General features: G+C 33.6%; 1 protein-coding gene across 1 annotated transcript in view; it reads left to right on the forward strand.

Moving 5' to 3' along the window:
* LOC149417654 (IDLSRF-like peptide) overlaps positions 1–27,174 on the forward strand; it is a 213,745-nt gene that overhangs the window by 162,232 nt on the left and 24,339 nt on the right. The window contains exon 3 of the mRNA XM_089640487.1: positions 11,558–11,689. Within this exon, the coding sequence (XP_089496613.1) occupies positions 11,558–11,689 (132 nt within the window). The remainder of the gene's footprint in view (positions 1–11,557; positions 11,690–27,174) is intronic.

Genomic DNA, 27,174 nt, shown 5'->3' on the forward strand with positions numbered 1-27,174 from the left:
TATTTTAGTTCCCATTTCAGTAAACGCGTGTTCGTTCTATTGAACGACGGAAAAAAACGCTTCAATTGAAACCCACTCGTCGTCAGTTTCAAACGATTTCGTTATGTATTCATAGAAACCTTTTATTTCATAGCTCTTATTAGGTTGTTTTTAAATTCGACAGGGGTGTCCCAGGAATACATATTAAATAGATTTTACTTTGATTTCGAATCAAACAAACAGACCATTTTCGGTTGGGTGTATGTGATTGAAACTCTGGTTCAATGAACTCGAATTTGTTTTGAATTTAAGTGTGATTTCCAAAATTGGAACTGATGTGTCAAGAAATCAGAATATCCTGTAATTTTCATGTGTCTGCCCTTTTATGAAATGATCATAATAATATACTGACATAAAATTTGGTTTGCCGTTTAATTAAGCGTTCTGTATTTCTTTCGTCAAATACAACCAAGAAATTTTTTTTTTATTTTTTTTTATTAGTTTTTGGGGTATTATGCCGTGTTGCGCTAACTCCTTCTTTAGCCAACGTTTCGGACAGCATTGCAGTGTCCATCATCAGGGCAGATGTCTTATTTGTACTTATTTAAATAAGACATCTGCCCTGATGATGGACACTGCAATGCTGTCCGAAACGTTGGCTAAAGAAGAAGTTAGCGCAACACGGCATAATACCCCAAAAACTAATAACAAAAATACTTTTGGCCGTGAAAATCTTAAATCATATTTAAGAAAAAATTTATTTTAAAAAACTGTCCACAAATCCATTTACAGGAACAATGGAAGATTTCAAAGTATTATCTTGTAAATGCACCAATCATTCGAAACAAAACCCTCTGAATGCCACTTATTTATAGTTAACCCCTCAGGCTAATTTGTTCGCTTTTGGGAACAGTTCAAATGATCTCATAGAAATCTTTGTGTCTCGTTACTAACTGTTATGGTTAGTTATATCGTCTAACAGTATTAGAAAGAGAAAATACCACGCTTTCATACTCAAATCTAGAAGTTAACTACAGAAGATTTATAATGTACATCATATGAAACCAAAGGTTCCAACCGCAATTTGAGAAAAAATTACGATTTTTTTTATTAATTATTTTTTAATGAAACGACATTGCTACGGTTGTAATTATGTTTGTTTAGTAAAATATTTGTTTTTTTCGATATCAGTATTCTTAGTTGAGTGTTTAGACGAAAAAACGTGAGGTGATACATTTTCAAAATGTTTGTATTTAAAAAATTGTATGTTTATTTCTAATAATAAAATTTGTAAGCGTAATTCATCACCTTTCAAAAGCAGTTTTTAGTTTTCTGACACGTTCAAAAATATTCCATTTATTTCGATCACAAATTCTCCGACTTCCTGATAGCGTATTTGTGAAATATAATTGTAAACGTACTAGAGGTCTGGAGGGTTAACTATGGTGGTAACATTGAGCAAAATCATTAATAATAAAACGCTAATAATGTCATTATAATGTGCACATGCCTTTTTCTCACACATCTAATCCATATCCCAACTGTGCTTTCAAATAACTTTTACAATTAATGTCTCCCTTCACGAAGAGAAAACTATCTCCAAGCTTTAATTAAAATTAATCCACCGCAGCGTTATTTCAGGGAGGGTGTGCAAACAATTTTCCGAGCATTATTCGTAAAACCCTTCTGCTTATCAAATGAGCCTCGATAATTGGCCCTTTTAATCCAATATCAAACTGTCTATAAATCCACTTAGTTTCAATATGAATCTCAAATAAGATCCAAGCTGGGGATTTTAGATTCTTAAATATTCAAGGCTTGGGAGGCCTCCGACTAAATAAATATTAGATCAAGATTTACATCTTTGAATTCCTATTTTATTTGATGCTTGATACGTCTTGGAAAGGCACAAAGGCGATGGGCATGAAATGAAAAAAATATGTATGGTTTTTATTTACACGGTTGGCGAAACTTAAATTTTCTCTTCTTTATGTGTATGACTAATTGTAAATCGAGACATATATTAGAATATTGCAAGATTTTCACTAAGATAAGGATATTTTTGGAAATTGGACATTGTAAAAAATATATCTCTTATTTTGTATCCTACTATAGGGATGCCATATCTCTCACGAAGAACGAGGATAAAACTAAACCGCATTCGGTGCAACCAGTGATGGACTAATGGGGATTTAAAGGACTGCATTGCGTGGATGTAGACCGGTTCAGGCTACATTGTGTAGTGTTCACTGTCCATTTCACCAGTTCCAAAGAGTACATCAGTGCTGCACAATGTCGAAATGTTGGAAAAATCTCAGCATCCGTACGAGTAAACGTAGTTATTTATGCTCTTTTTGAAGAAGAAATAGTCATATTAATATTGTTTGACAAAATCATTGGATCAGTTCGGATCATCCACTTACTTTAAGCGCACTTAAAGTGAAATGTTACTAAACTGCGCTATATAAATGCTTTGTTATTATTATTATTACTTAAAATAAATGATCGTGCTATCAACTCAAGTGATAGCTACCAGAATTTGGGTAGCACTACTAAAGTCCTTGAGCGATAGCTAACCAATTTTTGGTAACACTACTAATGCCCTCATGCGATACCCACCCAAATTTGAGTAGCATCATTCCTTTGAGCGATAGCTACCAACTTTGGGTAAAACCACTAATACTCGTTATTTGGTATAAGTGGGAATTATGTCCTAAAGCTCATAACCGCAAAGCATTTTTCTTTAAATACTTTAAGCTGTTGACAAATTTGTTCCTTTTTCCAAAAAAATCCTGGAGAGTTTTTAATCAGCTTACGAGGAGCTTTTTAGAAAGTAAATATTTTTTAATGGTTTTACGTTTTAAAACAAACATCATCGCATCTAACTATTTTGAAGTCTTGAAAAGTAATTACTGTTCTTATAACAATGTATTACCATGTTAACAAAGAAATAACTTAATATAAGCGAGGTTTTTGTAACATCCTTAGGGCAATAATTTTTTTAGGAAGTGCTTTAAAAAAAGCATGACTTAAATTATTATGAATGGCGTAGATGACATTGTAGGAGCAAGTATTTAATATATTTTCGTTTTAAAGTTCTAAAAGTAATTTTATTTCACGAGTAAAGACATTCTGATTTAAAATAAAACAAAAGAACACGCAGGTGTTGTTCCTCGGTAATAACGAAAGTTGAAAAAGCCATTCGGATTTTTACCTTTTTATGTTCTGTCTCAAATTAAAACAAACGGCTTTCTGCTGTTGAAATTGGCGGAATTTTTCCTAGTTTCTCTTTAAGATAAATAGATGAGTTCTCAGAACAAAAGAGGATAAAGATAACAACTGGGAAGTTCTAGAATAATCTTGTAAGTCCCAAAAAATAAAGTCACAGTTATTGTTTGTCCGTACTAAGCCAGTAGGAGAAATCTAGAATAGGAGATTCGTTCTTATTGTGTAGGATCGGATTCTTCTTTAGAGATTTATTCTAACTAATTTAGTATTATATTGAAAGACGAGGTAAATGGAAATCCTCAAATTATGATAAATTAATTAAATAAACATTTAAATTCTCTGTATTGAGATATTTACCCCTCAGGTTTCAAAATATATTTACCTACAAGTCCCAACTACACGGTGCAATTTCATGCAACTTCGAGGTATTTTAAATGTGAGAAATGCCATTTTAAAAACCATATAAAATTATCTTTTAGATGTTTGTATTTGAAATAAATATTTATATTTCTAAATAATAGTATTGACAAAAAACTTACCAAAACATTTGACTCGAAATGTCTCGAAAAATTTTCGAAAGAATTCGATATTTAAAAAACACCTTACTTTTTGTGTAGGAAATTAGTAAGAAAATTGTCACTTCACTTTTTCTGTCTATATAAAATAAAAAATAAAATTTCAATTAAAAAAACCCGCCATTTTTTTGACAATATTTTTGGATTTTATTCATGCAATCAAGTATAAATATTTGAGAGGAACTGAGGAAAATAATCATTTCTCTTTACAACGACGAATAAATTAGATATCTCCGCATTATAGAAAAATGATAAAAAATACTTTCATAATTATTATTTATGGACGCCCCGGTCAGATCTGTCCTTCAGGGTCTCAAATGGAATAGGATTATTCTGGCTAATATTGTCCTTCCGAGGCTTGAGGGGTTAAAGTAAATATAAGCAATACAAAAAACATGACGATGTTTAGTAATTAACACACATTATTTATCAAGCACGCTTTAAAATATTTTTTTAGCAAATGTCACGTATTCAACTAGATATATATATATATATATCTAATATATATATATATATATATTAAATTGCCGGTTAAATCAAGCTGAATATTCTGCCCCTTTATATGTGGTTTTCCATTGCCATACCGTAAACATTTTGTTGTGAATTGTATTGCATCTGAATATTGACCACCCGGTGCAAAGTGTATGATGCACTATGCTTGGTCAGTGGCTTAATATCCCCCAGTGGCGTAATGCAATGAGCACGTCCACTTGCCACGTGCCACACGTCCCGTCACGTGGAAACAAATCCCAGAAGTGCATACGTGCATTATCCACTTGTGAATATTCCCAGGGAATTTAAATAATCTACTAAATATGAAGATACACGATAAATGCACCAGTGCCTTTGGATTACGAAAATTCGAAAGTATGTGACTGGTATTAAAGAGATTTTACAAGAATTCACAATGGTTTAGAGAGAAAAGAAAACATTCACCGAGACTTACTCACTCACTCAACAACTGTAAACTAAACCAGTCACGAATTATTTCTGTCCACAAAATATTTAAAATAAAACTTAACACACTATTCCTGTGCCATTGTGTTCCAGTGTAAAAGTTGTGAATCTGTTCATTTCTTTGTGTCCTCAACAATAAATAAAAGCCCGAAGTTTTAATAACAAATAAAAATAACTTTACTTAAATTCAATATTTAATATTATTGTTACACCAAAGGCAGGTAACCTGCATTTCCGCACGCCTTGTGACCGTAGTAGGTACTGATACCTACTCATTACTACCTGTAATTGAACTTGATTCCAGACAGTAATCAGGGGAGTTCAACCTACTATTAATTTTTAATTTTTATTAACCTAAATCCGAACTTATCATGGATGCGCAGACATAAATATCCCTTGCACAAGATGCCATCAATGCACTAACAAATATTGTGATGGATCCCAATAACAAATTTACCAAGGAGCATATTGCCAAAATAATGCCCAAAACTAATAATATCCTAGGGTCCATAGGCCAAATGGCTGCAAGAATGGCTACCCTAGAAGGCGAATTATCAATGTACAAAAATATTCCTCCTGCTGTTACCACTACTAATATGCAAACAAATAACTTCTGCGATATTATTGCTGAGATGAATGATCAAAATTTAATGGAAAAAAATATTATAATATGTAACTTCCCCGAAAGCAAAGCAATAACCCAGACTGATATTATGAAAGACGACACTACCAGCATAAAAAAAAATCATTTTCGACCTGGACAACTCTACCAATTCTCTTGACCTGAAAGTTTACAGAATCGGGAAAAGGGATACTAATAAACCGAGGGGTGTAAAAGTCGAGTTCCCTGAGTCTAAATGGCCGAAAATCCTACTCGGCAAAAAACACTCGCTGAAGAATAACATCCGCGTGTACCCTGATCAATCAGTTGCTCAAAGGAACTATCTAAATAATTTACGAATCGAAATAAAAAATAGGCAATCATCGGGTGAGCAAGACATTACAATCAAGTACATTAATAATCACCCAACAATTGTAACATTAAATTCAAAAAACTGACCCACAAACTAATAATATATTATCAAAATGTAAGAGGACTGAGAACGAAACTTCAAGAACTAAAATGTACATTACCAACGATGAATTACGAAATTTATGCTCTTACTGAAACATGGCTAAATGCTAGCATAAACGATCAAGAACTGGAGTTTTTAGATCATTTCATATACAGAAACGACAGATGTCAAAGTTCCAGCAATAAAACAAGAGGTGGCGGCGTACTATTGTCAGTATCAACCAAACTGAATTCGAAGAAACTGAAATGCCTTCACAAACATCTTGAACAAGTGTTTGTAATGGTTTCCTTAAAAAATGAAAAACTTATAATCGGTTGCACATATATAACACCATCCTCCGGCCTGCAAACATATAAGGAGCACCACCTTGAAGTTGAAACTATGCGAAGAAAATTTCCTGATGCTACATTTATTCTGATGGGTGACTACAACCTCCCAAATATTGTATGGGACATTGAAAACATCGCGTCCTCGAGTCCGGACAACATCAATCATGGCTCCCATGAAATTATAGAAATGTCGAACTTTTTAAATCTGCATCAGAAAAACCATGTGTACAACATCAATTCCCGTCTTCTCGATCTTGTCTTTACAAATTCTTCTAGTGTTAATGTGTATGCCTCTGATGAAATGATTCTTCCATTTGATAAATACCACCCCCCTCTAATAATCAATTACCTCAATACTTATGTTAAGGTAATTGACCCCACGATTGTCAAGCGTAATTTTGAAAAAGCAGATTACTTAAAGATTATAGAATTTTTATCCACTTATAATTGGGCTTATGATCTCACTTGTAAAAGCTCAAGTTTAAATGAGGCCTTAGAATACTTTTACAATGTAATTTATCAAGCAATCGATAGATTTGTACCCCTACAAAAATATTACACTTCTAAATTCCCTAAATGGTTCGATTCTGAACTAATTAATCTAACGTACAATAAAAAAATTGCCCACAAACGTTATAAAATAAATAGAACGCTAGATAATTATATCGCATTCTCCATTCTGCGTAAAGATTGTACTAGGAAATCGAAAGTATGTTTCAAGAAATACACCAACAATGTTGAAAATTCTATTTTAACAAATATTAATAAATTTTGGAATTACGCTAACTCCTTTCGGAAAAATAACTCTAACTTTCCCGGTACAGTGTTTTATGGGAAAAAGCGGGTCATGACTAAAACGATATTGTAAATTTATTTGCAGATTTCTTCAAGAGTGTATATGTTGAAGACAATGAAAACATATTATCTGATAAACCCCAATTTACCGAAAGCTCACTCAACTTGCATAACATCCATGTGGTAGTAGATGATGTTGTGACTTTTATCAAACAGCTGGATACCAGGTCGAATTCGGGGCCAGATATGATTCCCTCAATATTACTTAAAAACTGTATTCATGCTCTAGCTCTTCCTATTACTATAATTTTCAATTTATCCTTATCTACAGGTTGTTTTCCTGAAATTTGGAAAAGTAGCTTTATAACACCTATTTTTTAAAAAGGAGATAAATGACAAATTGAAAATTATAGACCCATATGTATTATGTCATCACTACCTAAACTTTTAGAAAAGATTATATTAAGTAAAATCATGCATCAAATTAAACCAATTATATCAACATTTCAACATGGTTTTATGCCAGACAAATCTACGTCATCTAACTTATTGCTTTACGACAATTTTATTTCTAATGCACTGTCCAAGGGTCTTCAAGTTGATACAATTTATACTGACTTTAATAAAGCCTTTGATACTGTTTCTCATCGCATTTTAATGGAAAAATTAGAACACTTGGGAATAAGCGGCAACTTTCTCGAATGGCTTAGAAGTTACTTATCATACAGAAAATTATCTGTAAAAATTACCTCCACAACTTCTTACACTTTTTTTGCCTTAAGTGGGGCCCCCCAAGGTTCCCACCTAGGACCAATTCTTTTCCTACTATTTATTAATGACATTTCACTAATTTTCGATAATATTCACTTTCTTCTATTCGCCGACGATCTAAAGATGTTTAAATCGATCGGTAATTCTTCTGATTGTTTAACTCTACAAATGAACTTAAATAAACTTTATGAATGGTGCATCGTAAACAAATTACACCTTAATATCAACAAATGCCAAACGATCAGTTTCCATAGATCTAAAACCCCTTTATTATTCGACTACTCAATTAACAATGCCAATCTAAAAAGAGTTTTTGAATTCAATGACCTTGGAGTTATCTTTGACTCCAAATTACGCTTCTTGAATCACATTAATAACATTACCAGTAAGGGATTACAAATGCTTGGATTTATTCTCAGAATCGCTAAAGACTATAATAACATAAAAACTATAAAATTATTATACACGTCTCTGGTTAGAAGTCAGGTTGAATACAATGCAACCATTTGGTGTCCTCATTTCAACTCTCATTGTTTACAAATTGAAAAAATTCAAAATAAATTTTTAGGTTTTATTAATTTCAAAATTGGTATTCCTATTATTGAAATCAATTATGTCAATTTACGCAGTAAACTTAACTTATCGAAATTATCTGAAAGGCGAAAAATATTTGATCTTCTTTTATTATATAAAATTGTTCATTCGAGGTTAGACTGCCCTGACACTATAAACTTGCTATCTTTACATATACCTCCAAAATATACCAGACGGAATATTTTATTCTACAACAATAACTTCGCTACGAATTCTGTGTTAGAAAGAATACATAGGTTGGGCAATGAACTAAGTGATGTCGCTGACATATTTAATTTAAACTTCAATACATTTAAATCCAAATTAGTCCACCACTTTTTAAATGTAAATAATGTATGAGAAATCATTATATTTTATTTCGATTTTGTATTGTTTGTTTTATACTGTTGCTGAAAATGAAATTTGTAATTTTTATGTACTTAAAAGCCCAATAGGGCGTCAATAAATAAATAAAAAAGACTTACTTCCCAGAATATCATCATCATCGTTTTGTTCTCCTTGTCCTATTTCAGGGACCCATTGCTCTCAGAAGGAACTTGGCGCCTCCAGGCGTCCCTGTCAGGTGCTACTTCAGCATTCTTTGGAGTTGCTTTTCCCAAATATATCTTAGGCTCAGTTTTTAAGTGGACTTTTTATTTTAAGGTTTCTGGCATTCTGCATACAATATAACCTACGCCAGTGAAATCGACTGTAAAATGCGCCATAAAGCCGAGAATTAATTACTAAGGTCCCACGGTTTTGTCGTGCGATTAATAATTCATCCTTGAAATGGCAATATGGCACGTGTACGGTGATTTTAAATCTTATCAAGATGAATCATTGTGCGAAAACAGATAAACAACTATTTTAAATTTATAACATTTTAGGTAATCCAATAACCACTGTCCATGTCACCTCATTTGCTTTTTTTAACGCCTATATATATTAAAGAAAATAAATCTCACTGTGAAATCTAGCAACACATTCACAGTAAATATTGTGAAATGCATTCAAACACACCAGAAAATGTGATAATTTCACGAGTTCTCACCGGGATATTGGCGTATTCGTAGAATCCAAGCCGAAAATGTATCAAAAACCCATATATGCCTCTATAATACACGATATTTCACAGGTACCCACGGGAAAATGTATTAGTTCACAGGTGCGTTCAGTGAAATATTAATATTTCTAAGTACCTATGCCACAATACGGGGATGGTTTTTCTTTAATCAGTTTCACAAAAGCAATTGGATGTGTTGTTGAAGTGAAGCCTCGCGAACACAACGTTGTTATGTAATTAATAGTGAACTTCAACGTTTCTCCTTCGAACCTCTCGACTTCTATCACAATGGATTTATTCAATTTGATTGATGAATATTTTTAAATATAATTATTTAAAAATATTCATCAATAATTATAATTGACCGGTCAGTGGTTGAGTGGGCATAGCGCTTGGGTCTCACCCGAGCGTCGCGTGTTCGATTCCTCGGCTGGCTAAGTCCTCCATCACAACACAAGCAACATTTTCGGCTTTCTGTGGTGGTGGTAGGAGATTTTCAAACATTGTTGGGTTATTCGTAACCTGGGAATATTTGTCTTCCTTTTAAAAAAAAAAAAATAATAATAAATAAAATATTTAATTTCAACATTTTTTTTCTTATTGTAAAGGTAAAAGATAAGGACCAGCGTATTTATTGTAAAAGTAAATTAAATTTAAAAATGTTAAGGATTATTAAGATCGGGTGCTCGGGTTCGTGCGATGAGGTTTGTCCAGGACTTGAAGGCAATTGCGTCAGTCCACAAACTGCGTGGCGGGTTGGATTGAGAGAGGCGTGTTAAAGGAGACCCTTTGACCTCTCCAGCTGGACTCTCGACCCATGGTCTTGAACCACAATGGGAGGGATGGATTCATACGTGGACACACTGACCCCCCCAATTCCTAACCACCCTTATATTTTCGTAGAAAAAATATTTCTGTCAGCCATCGATAGATGCTCCATTACTCAAAAAGGAAATTTTGTTGTAAACTAAAAATAGTAGAAATTATTGGGACAAAGAACTGGTGAACAACCTTATTTTGAAAAAACATCTTCAGAATACATTTCCACATAACAAGAAATATCATAAAGCATTATATTATAGTCAATTATCTGGCAGTAAAAATCGTCTATCGTTAATCTTTGATCGTTGAAAACGTGACTTGTAACTCAATAAGATTTTTTTACTCCATAAAAAGCTCTCAAAGCTTTGAATACAGACATTTTTCCAATCCTTGAAATGTTTTTACTCCTTGATTAAGGAAAAAAACCTTATACCGTGTTACAATCTAATGATTGCGGCGCTTTCATCTCTAACATTCAAATTGTTAGAAATTATAACGTTGGATCATAAAAGGAGAGATTGCGTTGAAATGTTTAAAGTTTATGTTTTATTACTTTCCAACAGTGCTGCTGATGAAAAATGTGTTTTGTTTTCTACTTGTTGATGAAGATGAAATTGCTTTGTTACTAGTTAGCGTGAAGATTTTGAGCGAACCTTTGAAATTACCAAAAAAAAAATCAACCCGTAAAAACAAAGTTTTTTTGCTATAATACACATCTATTTTAAAATGTCTTTCAAAATTTGGTTCGACTGATAACTTCGATTCAGCCGTCCTCATAAAACATTCACTTTTGACTGATACTGTCAAATCATTCGTTAAAAATCTGCAGGAAAACGAATAATTTCACTAGATTTTAGTAAGTTTTCTCCGTGTACCTCCTTCTTTAGTCAACGTTTCGGACAGCGAGAGTTCATCACCAGAGCAGGTGTGACACATCTGAAAATATCGGGAAACGATGAGTCATCTTGGTAAGATTTTAAATCGCTGTACACGTGCCATGTTTCCATTTCAAGGATGAATTATTAATCGCACGACAAAACCATGGGACCTTAGTAATTAATTCTCGGCGCTATGGTGCATTTTACAGCCGATTTCACAGGTATTCAGTACAGCTATATTGTATGCAGAATGCCAGAAACCTTAAAATAAAGATTCTGCTTAAAAACTGAGCATCAGAAATATTTTGGAAAAGCAACTCCAAAGACTGCTGAAGTAGCACATGACAGGGACGCCTGGAGGTGCCAAGTTCCTTGTGAAAGCAATGGGTTAGCGAGATTGCTTATGGTCCATGACATGTCACTAGTCTTATTGATTCATACCTCCACCACGGTCACAATGACATATAATTTTTGAAGTTTAATAACGTGTTGAATTGTTTGGTTGTTCCAGGCGACGCCTGCCACCCGTACGAGCCGTTCAAGTGCCCTGGAGACGGAAACTGCATCTCCATCCAGTACCTGTGCGATGGCGCCCCCGACTGCTCCGATGGGTATGACGAGGACTCCAGGCTCTGCACTGCTGGTGAGTACATTGCTTTTAAAAAAATATATCTCAGGGCTTATTTCATCTTTGGAGATGCTGTGAGAATGGTCTTTACAATAAAAGGAAAAAGAAGAAGTTCTGCAGGGAAAGAAAAAGGTGTGAAGGATTGGTTGGAATCTGGGGGTTGTAGAGTGGCAATGAGTCGTTCATGAACGAGCCTCACATTCGAGCTAGCTCTTTTCTCAAGAGCCTTATTCGTACGATTCCCGGCAACTTTACCGCAGCTTAATTGAACGCAATTCTTTTTTTCAAGAGATATTTAGAAATATTTAAAGTTATATTAAATGAACAAGGAGATGCACTACGTCGTGTAATATTTTAAATTGAGCCGCTATCAATGATAACCCTTACGTAGATGGCGATAAGGTTTAAATTCCCGCTTAACACCATTCGCCTGTTTTGATTTATGCAAGAAAAAAACATGGCCAAAAAGTGCTTTTTTTATAATGTGGATGTTCAGGAATAAATATTTAATTTTTTTTTGATCATTTTATAAATACATTAATTTTTCACTCTATACAATAAAATCATAACCGAAAATGGGTTCGTAAGTAAGAGATTTAGAACATTAAAGCAGTTTTCATAGGCCTTATACATTATTTTTTTCTGGGCTTATAAAAAGACTTATCTAAAAAATACTCGATTATTTCAAAGGCCAAGATGTATTCTACTCGCAGTATTTAATTAAAGCATCTGAAACATTTCTAGGCGACCAAATTTTCAAACCAAAAACACATGATTTTGCATTACTACGTATGGCATCGCCTTAATTGTTATTACATACTCAAAGACGTGAACAGTGTCTGACAGTTCAACATCTGGTCTATGACGTTTGTACCTACACCTACTATCTAACTATCTTATTTATCTCATGTCACGTCGTACGTCGTATGATCATTCATACGCTATGATCTGTGAGCTGGTAGTTGGGAGTTGGAAGTTGGGAGCTGTGAGCCGTACCAAGGGAGCCGTACCGAGAAAGCACAGTATTCTCATTGCTCATACGCTTTGAGCTCACGGCTACCGATCACTTGCGTCGTATCTTTGAGCCGTGCAAAAATATTGAGCCTGTACCGTGGATGAGTTGTTGTCTGCCTCAAGTTGGGGTTCATTTCTGGGGCGGCGGTAACTACACCCACCTCAGAAATTGTTGATGATTTTCTTCATGATTAATGTTATATGTCAGTAATAATGTCAGAAGATGTGATTGAACATATTTTCCACCTTTCTTCCGAAGATAACCAATAACAAAAATTATTTGTCTTCCTCATCCCGGAGATTCTTTACGTTTATTTTAACATTTTGATTTCGAACTAATATTGCATATTTCTTTACCTTAAGTTATATGCATACGAATGAACCAGCAGTAGATGTCACACGAGCGAGCACAAGTTCTCTCGTAATGAGCAATTTTTTTGTTCCTCCTACATATTTGTCACTACACAACTTGTGAATGCCAATAATAACTTTTTCTGAAGCTTAGAAAGTTCTAAAATTATTTTTTTTAAATGTATTGCTCACAACATTCTACATCTGTCATACTAAACTTTATTAATATTTAATACGATCTTTCTTTCCCTCGGGAGGTCTTTTATAAATTTTCATCTCGTTCCGCAATAATATAATTACTATACAACCCTCGCACACTTTTCACAGTCACGTGTAAAGACTTGCTGTTTGGGACCTGTCAGAGATGAATTAGGGGTTGTAAAATGCAGAGGGCCCGGGCGTCCGAAGTTTTTGCTTTCTTAAACAATGTCAAATATACGGTTTGATCGAGTTGGGTTGGAAATTTTTTTAGAATAACAATATTTTGTTAGGGATTAAAAGAGCTACAAAAGCCTACATAATTCACACACATATTTCTCAAAGTATTTTTATAAAAATGACGCACATCTCCGAAAATAAAAAGGAAACCATTTTTTTTAAATTAAAGCCTGGAGGGAAACTAAATACTCATTAAATTTAGAAAAATACGTCCAAACTTTTAAAATTTCCATAATTTAACAATAATTCAGAACAAAATAGAAGAATTCCTTTAGCACAATTAAGATTGTGTCAACACAGAAAGAAAAATTTAAAGCAATTTACCGAGGACGTAATAATGTCTTCTCTTGATATTATAGCGTTGTTGGTTTTTGTAGCGGCAGGCTGCTTGCTTTAATTGGTTGAGGCTGTGTTTAACACATTATTAAAACCACACCCTTCGCGTTTCCACCATACGAAAGATATTCTGATATTGCATGTTGTCAAAATATTATGTGTTTAAACTACTACTCCAAAATATTATTAATATAACAACATATCTTTTTATTATGAAAAGGAAGATAAACATTCCCTGATTACGAATAAACACTATTTGAAAAACTCTACCACATTATTAAAAAACAATGGTTAAGCAATTATGGAAGAATCGAACCCACGACATCCGGGTGTGGACTCAGCTACCAACCTTTCGTGCAATAGCACAAAAGCCTTTGTATTTCCTACCTCCTACAACATGTTCACTCCTTCCTCTCATCATAAAAATAGTAGGTTGTTTAAAAATGGGTATGTTTTTTTTATAAAGGCTATGCCGAAATACACGAATGATTCTCAAAAACTCATAATATGGTTTTAAAATAGCCAAAACAGCACGTTGTTTCGAAGTAAGCGGTTTCCAAAATAGTAAATACATTCTAAATATACATCATGTAATATAATATATTATGATTTCGTTTATAAATTTAATCGAAACATTTTATAATTAATTATTTATTTATTAACATATTACACAATGTTAATAATACTAGGAAAGATAAGTCAATTGAGGATCATTAACAAAAAAATATAGCTATGATAAAAATAGGGCACACAAATAATAAAAATAATGTCATTTTTAATATTCCTACTTTTAAGTATTTAATGAAGGTAAAAGATATTCAATTATCGCAAGAAATAATTAGGATCTTCCCTAAGTAACAATATATAATAGATAATTAATATATGTCCAGAATTCTTTTAACATATAACTAAAGTATTTCGAATTATTCTCAAAGAGAAAATATTCTTTTAAATATTTTTAGCAGTGAAAGCTTTCTGAAATTTAAAAATAAAAATAAATTAGGACTTAGAAGCCTTCCACGTGGGCTGTAATATTAATTTGCTTTTGCTTGGGCTAAACCAAAATTTTAATATCTTTGGACCAAACCTAAACATAACGAGCTTCTCAGTTATTTCTTTGCGGCGAGAGTTGGAGAAGTTTCTTTAATCAAGGGATCTTGTATGCTTTTAGGGCAAAATTTATTAATATTTCACAGCTTATTGCATTGTTTCGTCTTTGAGCTATGTTTTCAATTTAAGGGAATATTTAATATTTGTACTTTTTACAATAAATACACAATTTTTGCATGTTTACAGTATTATAATGTAGAACAAAAAATAGCCTCTCCTCACCATAAAGAGGTAAGGCTCTTGTGTGTGGTGAGGGAATCCTAGCTCAATTCCATATGAAATTATCAAAATATTGTAATTGATAACAAAAAGATAAGTAAGAAAAACAAAAGATTTATATTTTTAAAATTAAAAACATAGTACCTAGTCTTAGATCATTTTTCAATTTTAGCTGAAATTCGTGAATATTTTCGATTATTTTTTATATGTAAAGATTTAATTGGTTGATTTTAAACCCAAATTTTATTTAAGTTAAACAAGTTAAGTAGTTACCAACATTTCATTGATGTTTCAGAGCAAGCTTTGTGGTGCATAAAATCTTTAACTCTGTATCATGCACTAACTTGACAGCATCCGAGGTCGAGGGGTAAGGCTCTAAGTGTAAAGCAATCCGGAGGTCACGCGTTTAATCCCGGTCGCGCAATTTTATTTGAATAATTTGTTTATTTCACCATTAATTCGTTTAAAATAATATATTGTATACTTGCGGCTCGTTCCGGAGTGGAAGATACTTTCAGTATAGCACTCGTGTCATACCATTATTTGAAATTCAAACGTTGCTTGAAATGGCTTTAGCCGTATTTGGAGACCAGATTAGAATCGCCAGATACTTTCCACCTTCCTCTTTCCCATCTTCTTTGCCTCCCAACTACCTTCAGTCTTACGACATACCCCAATTTGGGATGCCATAGTTCTATTGGCACCAGACGGTTGAGAGCATTTGCGACTCCTGTGCGGTATACATATAAAAAAATTTGGTTTAAAATCACATTAAAAAATTATATGTTAAAATCATGTAAAATCTCTCGAGGTCGTTGATAATTAATTAATAACCAAATAATTCAATATTTAGTTTTTGGGTTACAAACTGTGTACAAATAAAAGCTCTTAAAATATGACAGACATTTATAATGTTCCTAGATATAATAATAATAAAATAATAATAATTGAATGACTTGTATAGCGCCATTTTTGTGCAAAATCACCTCAAGGGCGGGAGTTAATCAGTTTTTCAATAGTTATAAAATTCAGTTAATCAACTTTTCTCATAAATCTTATTACAAAGACTGAGTTTCAACACGGAAGATTAAAAAAATGCTAGCATTTTTGAAAAAACCGTAAAAAAACACGTTTCATTTGGTTTCTCATAATACCCTCCTATTAACTAATCTATTACGTCAACCAATCAGAACAAATAAATTAAATAAAATTTCAAAATAAACTTAAAGTAAACATTACATTGAAAAATCTATATTTTATACAAAAATATTATTACAACATTAAACCTATGTAATAATCGTGACTCCTTTATCAGGCACAAGAACTTTTCTTTTCTGATAATGTATACATAACCAATGATCATCTAAAATGTAATATTGTTAAATATTTATTTATGCCCTAATGGGCTTTTACAAAAGTAGTTAACAAGTTATACAGTTGTGTTACATAGTTTACAATAAATTATGATTTTTGATTAAATTAAGGTAAATTTAAATTAATAGTGTAGATTACGGAAAGCTAAATATGTATTAAGGAGCATATACATATAAAAACAAAAGTGTATTCACTACGGAGTTGTGAATTCATACATCTCAGTAAAATGATTAAAAATATTTCGTTTTATAACTCATACGGAATCTTTAAGCATGTCTACAATATTCCCAAATTTATTGCCAAAATGATGTAGTCTATTATAGGTGTATGAGCTTCATACTTGGTTTTAAAATTGTCACAGAAAAATGTAGCACTTTGCCTCGTATTTCTAGTCGGTACGTAAAATTTTATTTTGGCGAGAATTTCAGGGTTGTCAATGGAATTATTAATAATTTTATTTAAAAGTACAAGGTTAGAGATGATCCGCCTATCTGATCTGAGCGTTATTAAGTAAAGTTGTTTCATCAAAAGAATATAGTTAATATTTTGAATTGGAATATTCAGTTTAAAGTTAATAAATCTTAGAAATTTGTATATCTGTATTACTCATATTACAATAAAAACATAAATTTAAAAAAATATTGAATTAAAAACTTCAAATTACGTTTTCTTTATCACATTTAAAAAAACAATAAGTGTATTTGTGAAAAGGAAAAAGAAACGGTTGATGGAAATTAGCCAAGTTTACAAATTTTGGATGAAAAACAATTTGACGTTAATTAATAGTGCAGACATCTCCTCCATTATAAATGAACACTTATATTTCAGAAAAGTGTCAAGAAATTTCCAGTAAAACTACAGCCACTATATACAACTACATTATTTAACCTTGAACGCGATGATATTTATACATAAAATAGTCTACAACCTATTACAAAAATAATTTCACAGACCTAACACAAGAACGTGCTATAAAATTAGGCTGACAAAAAAAGAACAAAGCCAATAAAAAATAGTTTACTATACAAAGGAATACAATATTTTTCTATGAAACTTGCACCAATGGTAGACCCAAGTTGGATTGTAGGAACCATATTAATTAAAAGTAAATCCATTAATTAATAAACATGTAGTAATGTGTGCATTTAATTAGAACAAATTCGATAATTGCAAACTTGGATTATTTTTTAAAGATAAACTCATGTTTATAAGACAAGGTTTTATGCATAGCATAAAGGATAACAAATAATTAGTCGCTTGAAATATCAATACAAATTGAAAATATCTCCCGACTAAAAATAAATGCCGCCAACGGGAATCCCCGTTTGCTTATAATTATTTGTACATTTCGATGTTCAAATGGCTAAAAAAATAATAATTAATTAAAACATTAAAGCGAATATCGAGTGATTTTCCACTCATGTGCTATGAGCAGTTCATACTGTGCGGAATTGTTTTGGCCAGTGTCGCCGGTTTGGTCACCAATACTACTGCCCACCCTCGCTTACGCTAAGGTATCCGCACTAATACATAGAACAGATTTCTACACGTCCCGTACGTACACGTCCCGATAGTATTCAAAGTAACCTAATTAGGTAGTACACCGCCTACGGTCCGGCGGCTAACATAGCATATCTCGTTCTTCTAATATATTTGATGCCGACTTTGCAAAACGTCTTGAGTGATCGCACGCCATAATATGCCATTTTTGACTCGCAGAATTAGCGCATTTACGATTTTTTTTTAATTTTTGTTTTTATAAATCCCAAGAATAAAGGACACACGGTAAAATTTAGGTGAATTCATTGGCTATGTAGCATTATAATCAGTTTATATGTCTCCGTATTAAAATTCAAGGGTATGATTTTTTTTTTAAATTAGGGCGAGAAATTTCCAACACGAATGCCAATCACTCAACTCATGTACCAGTTGTTGACGCGATCACTCGAGTGGTTATATCGCATGCTCTGGAACAAGAGCTCGTGTTTTCAAAAACCGGCGTAGCGCGAGTAAAACATATAAAACGTGTTCCACGCTCATACCGCAAACATTTTGGGGGATCTGAAATTACTAAATTAATACTTAAATTACTCATGACAATACAAGAAAAAATATCCCAAGAAAGTTTTTTAAATCCAGTAATTCTAATTACAAAAAATGTAATAAAAACTGGATAGTGTAATCGTAGCTCTGTTCTGAGAAATACAAAATGTCGGATTACAAAATGTCCACCCTCACATATCAAATCTTAAATAGAAGAGTTAACCGTGTGCGTGGGTGTGTTCATACGAAAGCTTTGTAAACCAAACAAAAATAATACTTTTTATTTAGGCACCAATGAAAAAAAATGTGAACTTTCATTTCGTGAAAAATCTTCCAAAGTTTCGCGGTATAAGCCTGGAAAACGGTCCATAAAACTAAACTCTTTCCCATGCTGAAGGTTTAACGTTAAATGCAATAAATAGGTAATAAGTGTGAATAACTTATGATGTTTTGGTGATGAAGTGGCGTTAAACCAATATACGGCGTGCGGCTCAGCCAAATGGACGCAGCTACGGTCGACTTTGCCCTAGCAGGCCTGGAATATTGATCTTTCCGTGGGGTTTATTTTAATTAGTCACATCTAGGACATAAATCCACGACCCTCATCTTGCCGGGACCCTATCTCTTTCGGTCATATTTAACTGTTTCATACTTCGAATAAGAACTACCAACATTATCTTCATGTTCTCATCGCACATTTTAATTGGCTGCTATCTTTATGTATGATCGCAAGATTCAACTCGAACTACGTGCAATCTAGACAGTGTCTTGAATAAATATATCCTACTTATTTTTCGGAATAACTTTATTGAGTAAAACCTCAAATTGTAATATTTAATTATTGAAGACAATATTTTGACCGTATCCTTTTCTGATTTTTCTGTTTCAGATATTCGTTTAGAAATCGCTAATGTTGTCTTCAATAATTAAATATATCCCATTTTATTGTGCGTCATCTATTGACTTTTTCTGCAAGTCTAGGATAAAAACATATTTTTTCGAATAACTTTGTGAGTAAAACCTCAAATTGTAATAATAATTATTGAAGACAATATTAGCCATTCTTAAACGACAATTTGACACAGAAAAATCAGTGTTAATCTTACGTTTATCGCTTCTAATGTTGTGACAAAGATTGTTGATTTATTGTACTGTTATTATATAATTATTAATATAATTAATTAACCCCTCGGGCTAAGAATATCATGTGAATGATTCACTATTGAGTATTCTACAGTGATTGGTGAGGCGGTTAAGCGTGTTTTCTAAACACAGTGTGCCCCAAGCTATAATCTAATCCCTAATTATCCTTATCACATATTAAAATCTGATATGTGTATTTGAGACACTGTCTAGGTTACAAACCGATTATTTAGAACATTGTGATCATTCTAAAAGATAGCTGCCAAAAATGTGGGAATAAAATTGTTGTAAGATAATTTAGTTAATTCTGAATTTGAAATGTGACGTATGATAATTAGGTTCCAAAATTTTAGTAGATAATAATGTTGTCCCGGTAAGACCAAAATCCTAGGGGTTCGATTCGTAGTTGAGACTGTTAAAATTTTTGTTTGTGACTTGTTCTGTTTCATGTTTCCTTTACATTTGTGAGTATTATCTTCTTCTTCAATGATAAAATATATAGTGTACACGTGAGCTTGAAATGTCTTAGTTCTAACGCTCTTATTTTACGTGTTTTAGAATTTTCACAGTCTACCTAAGCTTAGCTCGAATCCCTTCGTTTCACGATCCGTCGCTTATATATATTCAGGTAGCCTGCGCACGGCCGTTCATTGAAAGCTCCTTGCAGCCGGCTACGGCGCTAAAGCGCTACAGAATGATAACGTATAACTCCGTTAAGAGGAAACCCGGGCGCTGAGAAATTTGAACAATAGGTATTTTAAAAATCACTTGCTATTTCACTCTGCTCAGCGAGCGCGCTATCGATGTGTAGGTACCCACTCAACTAAGAGTGTGTGTGTGCGCATGTTACGCTAGAATCCCGCCTCTCCCGCCTCTCCCGCATCCCACCTCCTCCGCCTCCCGCATCTCCCGTCTTCCGTCCTTCGTCATGTATCTGGTGTTTGTGGTTATCTTTCCAACTTATTTCTCCGTTACTGATTTTGTCTCGGCGTATAATCTCGGCGAAATGGATTTTGATAGGATTTTCACTATCATTTAAAGATTTTCTTCCGAAAGGTTTACACACGTAATTTGTAAATATGTATTATATTTATAAAGAGAAGAGGAAAGTCATATTATTATATTATCATCACAACACAAGCAATACCTTCCGCTTAGTGTGGTGGTAGTAGAAGTTTTTCAAATGTTAGGTTATTCGTAACCAGGGAATGTTTGTCTTTCTTTTAAAAATTAAAAAAATCTTACTACCCATATAGGTACACCTACTAAAATATGTAGGTGCGTACATTTGAACTGCCTCCGTGGTTGAAGGGTAAGGCTCTTGGCTACGAATCCGCAGGTCGCGGCGTGCGCAAGTAAATTTTATTAAATTAATTTGTGTCGTTTTGCTAAATTAATCCATTAAAAATAATATAAAATACTTGTTTGGACAGATAGTTATCTTTTTTGTTTATCAAAACTTAACTAAACCATTCAAGTTGTTTGAGACAGAGAAAAGTATTAAAATAAAATATTTATTTTTTAAATATTGAAGACAATATTATTGATTTTTTAAACGAAAATCTGAAACAGAAAAATCAGAAAAGCAAAGTTTCGTTTAAAAAATCACTAATATTGTCTTCAATATTTAAATATTACAATTTGAGGATTTACTCAATAAAAGTTATTCCGAAAAATAATAATTTATTTTTTATTTTTGTAAAATTCCTGAAATCAACAGGTTTTAATTCCCTTGCGATGTTTATTTGGCCAAAATGACCAATTTTTACCACATAAACATCGCAAGTGACCAATTTTCGATATAATATTGCAATTTTTTGTTCACAATTTTGTTTTACGAATCTTATTATTGTGTTTTTTTAATAGAGCCAACGCCAATGCCATTCGTTGAAATTTTGAAAATGACATGAAAGCCGTAACACCCTTGCCAATCACCACACTGCAAATCGGATGGTGTGGAGGAAACCTCCATTTTTTCCACTCTACCTCCAGACATGTCGGAGTTCTGAAAATCGGATCATGAGTAAAAATGAACTAGTATTTAAATATCCATGTAACTCGAAAATAATAGAAAATGTCATGACTAAACGGCGCAACTTTTCCTACTGTGTTTTGTTATAACAGATCACCACGCAAATGGCATCTTTTAAAAATATATATTTAAAAAAAATAATTTATTCATTGTAAGTTGAGGATTTTTAAACTTTCATGCTAGGTACATGTCCGTGTCACGACCAAATTCTGTATCGGGTTGCTACAGGGTTTTGTTATAATACTCGTCCAAATAAGTCGCGTCTCAACTTGAGCGCGCACATACAATAGTCAGGTGGCTTCTTGCTGCAAACTCATCTTCAGTCGCGTCGCGACTTGAGCGTGCGTTTAGACTGGTCTCCCGATCCGGCCTGCCACGCAACTGGCGGACCAATGCATATATCGCCAAGACCCGGACAATCCTCACCCCCATGAACCCGGGCACCCCTGCTCAAGTCACCAAACGTAGCGAACCACTTGGGGTGACCTATGACAGAGGTTATCCAATAAATGGTTCCCGGGGCGGTGGTACCCATAACCACCTCCCAAATTGAAAATTATTATAGTACTTGACGTATACAAATTGAATTTGGTCCAATTTTAGTAAGATCGGCAAGTATGGTATACTCGAAATAAGTCACTAAACCAAAAAAAAACTAATAAAATATATCAATAACTCGGGAAAAAACAACACTAGTGCACTGACACAATTCGATTTACTACGCTACATCACTTTGCTGTATATTTATTTGTCGAAATAGAAGTTAAATAAATAAAATAACAATATACATTATAGGTTATTGAAGAATTATGATATTATGCTAGTTACCCAAAAGTTATTTAAAAAAAAATTATCCATTTGAGTGTTTTGTATCCATATTGGCAATACGGAACGAAATCACCTCGGAGTCGGTCTGGCCGTAACGGATGTTTTTTTACAGATATTATTTTACTTAAACATATGAAATTAAAGTAAGAATATCGGAATACTTCACCAAACAAACACAAAAGTGACCAAACGGAAAAAATAATTTAAAAAAATCGATTACTTGGGACAACACAACACTAGAATATCGAATATCGATTTATGACTACGTGACATCACTTCGCACAAATACATACGTATTTATCTAAACCCTGTCCCCCGACCCTTACCACCCGAATACTGAGCGAAAGGGACACATGCAGCTCGGGAAACAAATACCTAAATGAAATCTTCAAAATCGAGGTTTTGTATTCCCCATTTTTCTCCTCCAAAAGTTAACCGATTTTCAATTTTTATTTTACCAACTACATAAGAAGAAACTATTCTATGTCGGACCCTTTTGCTTTTTTTCAAAATATATTGTCTAGTTTGTAGACTGAAAGTCTTTTAACTGCGTTTAAATCAGGCAATTTTGATTTTTGGAAGGTCATAACTTCTATAAGAAGCAATTTATCAAAAAAAAACGTACCGACACGCAAGTCGCCGATATCTATTTTATGTTAAAAAAATATTTGCTCTAGGGTTAAAATCCAGAAAGATAAATGGGGACTACATTTGTATGGAAAAATCAACGCCCGGTTACGTCTTAAGGCAAGAAAACGCCGTAGAACGCTGCAGAACACCGTAGAACGTTATGGAACATTGTAAAACCCGGTATAACGCTCCTCTCTCCGCGAGCTGCAAGCATTCGGCACTTCGCTCACTATGTTAACGTCGCGTCGCGTCGTGGCTTGAATAATTAACTCAGCTTGACTTATATATTATGTCACCATTACACAGCCCGGGCGGGAGCTGTGTACTGTCTGGCTGGAGGTTTAGTCTCAATTCATACAAAGACAAGACAAAGGAAAAGACATATAAAAAACATTGTTTTCTTGTTTGACTGACGTTTTTCGGAAAACAAAAAACAAGATAACCGGTTGTGTTTTTTACATTACCTTATGAAATAGATTATAATTAATTAAATTGAATTCTAAAATTATTTACATTGTCACGTGTTACCAAAATATTAACATATCTAATTTAACTTATATAACACGTGAAAAATCACCGTTTCAATCACAATTTTAGGATTCGTGAAGCTGAAAGTATTTAAAAATATATATTTTCCTCATGACGCTTTGCCTTTCAAAAACAAATACTAGGTTTTTTTCTTTATGTAACTAGCTAAAGTTCCCGGCGTGGCGGACTCGGACTTTACGCACAGTTTTTAGAAATCCGATGCAGACAGTAACTTTCCTCTATGGATGAATGGAGATTTTGTTACTGAGTCAATTGATCCATTAATGTTGGTATCTTACCAAAATTTCAGAAAATCTTGATCACATAGATCTTGAGAAAGCGGCTTTAAAAAGTCAAACCCAAATCTTGCATTTGATCCCGTGAGATTTATAATTTTTCCCAAGATGCACATTATTAAGATTTTATTATTGATTCATTTTCAGACTATACATTCTAGTATGTATCAGTTCGTTAAGTGCAATAGATCATGAGAAAACGGTTTTCAAAGTTCGAACTCAAGTCTTGCATTTGTTCCATAATTAAGATTTTGTTATTGATTCAACTGCAGGTTAAAAAAGACGCAAGTTGGTTTCGTGAAATTAGCTCAGCGGTCAGATCACTTCCCGGCAAGGAAGAGGTCGTAGATGCAATCCCTAGATCCTAGCTGATTATTTTTTTTATTTCCAGTGTTAATCGCTGTACCTCCTGTTATTTTTCGTTGTTGTTGTTGTTGTTACCTCCCTTTTATGTTGATCGTTTTATGACTAGTATTTATGAATATTCCTGACGAAAATACATTTGAGAAAAGGTGAAAGACTATAAGAAGAAAAAAATAAGTCGGTTGATTTGATTTGAGATTTCTACGACCAAAAGTATTAAAGTGATTAATTTTTGTGGTATAATACGTTGCGCTAAGTCCTTATTTAGCCATCGTTTCAGACATAAAGAAGGAGCTGAAATTAATTAATATTTTATTAACGCTGTCATGTCACACGGCAAATAAAAAATATGGCGACATATTTACGGATACTCAATTTGCAAACTTGATATTATTTATTTTCCCAATAAATATTTCATAAGAAGGCAAACGGAATATTTTTTTAATGCGGCACAAATAAAATTTACTTCTAGACACGTCGTTTGATAACTCCTCATTCCTGGTTCAGATGCTAGATACGTTTGAATATCTGATATTATGAAGAAAGTGATAGGGACCCAGCAACAAATTAGCTACATCTTAATAAAGTAATGAATGACAAATTGCACATATTTACATCAGTAATATTGTTTTGATGAAATATATATGATTCGTGCAATTTCATAAATGTTTCTAGTTTTAGTTCATTCCAGCCCCGATGAATACGAACCTGTGTACAAAAGTAGCTATGCATTCATCTATTTACTTTTCAGTCCATAGTAACAATTTATCAATATTGTACATATTACATGTGTATTTTATTTAAATGTGTACAGGTGTCATCAGTTCTTATGTTTAAATGGTCTTACATACAATGGTGATTGCTGACTTTTTAAGGGATAGGTCGATTCAGGCAGTTGCTGACGGTTTCACCTCTTCCTCGCACTCCATAAATGCTGGCGTCCCACAGGGATCGGTTCTGTCTCCGACTTTGTTTTTGTTGCACATCAATGACCTTTTGACATGTGCACCGATTCATTGTTACGCGGATGACAGTACAGTTCATGATAGCTTTTTGTTTGACAAGCCCCCAAAGGGCACAAAAAAACCAACGGCTTGGAGGGCTTTGAAGCAGAGAATGGACGGTTATCTCGAGAGTATTTCCTCCTGGGGTAAAAGTAATCTCGTCGAATTTAATGTTTCAAAGACCCAATCCTGTCTGATTACGTCTAAAAGGGATCTAAATGATAATCTAGTCTCCTTTAACGGAAGCAATCTTCCGAACAGGCCTTCCATTGATATGCTTGGTGTAACTATAAGTGACCAGCTCAGGTATGGGGGCTCCATCGAAGCCAGAGTAAAGCTGGCCTCTCAGAAGCTGGGCGTACTGTACAGGGCCCGCAGATAATTTAATAGTACACAACTGCTCACCCTATACAAATCGCAAGTGCGCCCTACTGTCGAATTTGGCAGCCATCTCTGGTCCGGAGCCCCTAAATAGCTGAAAAAAACCCTTGACTCTGTGCAAAAACGGGCGGTCCGTTTGATAGATTCCCCAATCTTAACAAACGGACTGCAATCTTTAGAGCACAGACGTCAGGTAGGTATGCTGTCCTTGTTCTATCGGTATTACAATGGAAGATGCTCTGAGGAACTAGCGTCATTGATCCCTTCGGCACCGGTGCGTAGTCGGGATACACGCCAAACGCGTGCTCAACATTTGTACACGGTTGACACTTGTCACATGAGAACGGGTCGCTTCTACGATTCGTTCTTAAGTTCAACAGCTCGGCTGTGGAACGAACTGCCGGCCTCTGTGTTTCCTCCCTCCTACAACATGGGACTCTTCAAGACCCATGTTCACTCCTTCCTCTCCACAAAAAGACCCTCCAAACAGCATCCCCAAAGATGACATAGGCCCTGAGGGAAATTATTTTCTTCAGGGCCTCCTGTGTGGAGTTAATATAAAAAAAAAAAAAAAACATCTTATCAGGTCTATATTAGTTCCTAGTTAGGCAGATTGTCCATTTTAAGGAACCATATAGTTGTAATAATGCTGATCAACTGTGTTAGGTAAATCTAAAAAAAGTTTTTATTATGTGCCATTAATAGGTAATTATGTATAATTTTAGATGACAATGTGTAAGAGTTTTTCATAGAATTGCCTATAATGTTAAGACCGCCTACCTTCCTACACAATATATTTTTCCCAAACTATATTATATCTGAGGTATCCCTAAGTACGCGCTTTCACTAGGTCTGCTGTCACAAAATAATTAAATGAGATTCTGTGTTTTATCAGGTATTTCTAGGAACGTGTTCTATGTTCAACGAGATATTTAATAGAAAGCTAATCAGATAGTACAAAATGAGAATCCGTAGAATATTTTGTTGTTTAGGGGATGCGTGCATAGAATACAAAATAGTTTGTCTAGTCCACAGGTTCTCAAACTTATTTCGACCACCGCCCACTTTGAGATTTAAAAAAAAACATAGTGCCACCCATATTTTTTGACTACACTACTTTACATTACCTATCTGTTGCAAATCTTAAAAAAATTTATTGCAAATATAATTTTGAAATATGCATTATTATATGGACAGGATAGATAGGGTGCGAGTAAGTTACAACAAGCAAGATAATCTTGTCAATTTATGCAGGGTTGTAAATATTCTGTTATTTAGCAAAAACTTGTTAGAAATTGATTTCCACAAACACGGCAGGAACAGAAAGTGGATAGTCCGATACAGTTTCCATATAAACTTTGAGGAACCGTTGACGGTGATAGAAAATATTTAATTCCATTATTAGTGATT

The sequence above is a fragment of the Hesperophylax consimilis genome, chromosome 15 (assembly GCF_061612785.1).
Source record: "Hesperophylax consimilis isolate HC1 chromosome 15, BYU_Hcon_1.0, whole genome shotgun sequence".
Taxonomy (NCBI): Eukaryota; Metazoa; Arthropoda; class Insecta; order Trichoptera; family Limnephilidae; genus Hesperophylax; species Hesperophylax consimilis.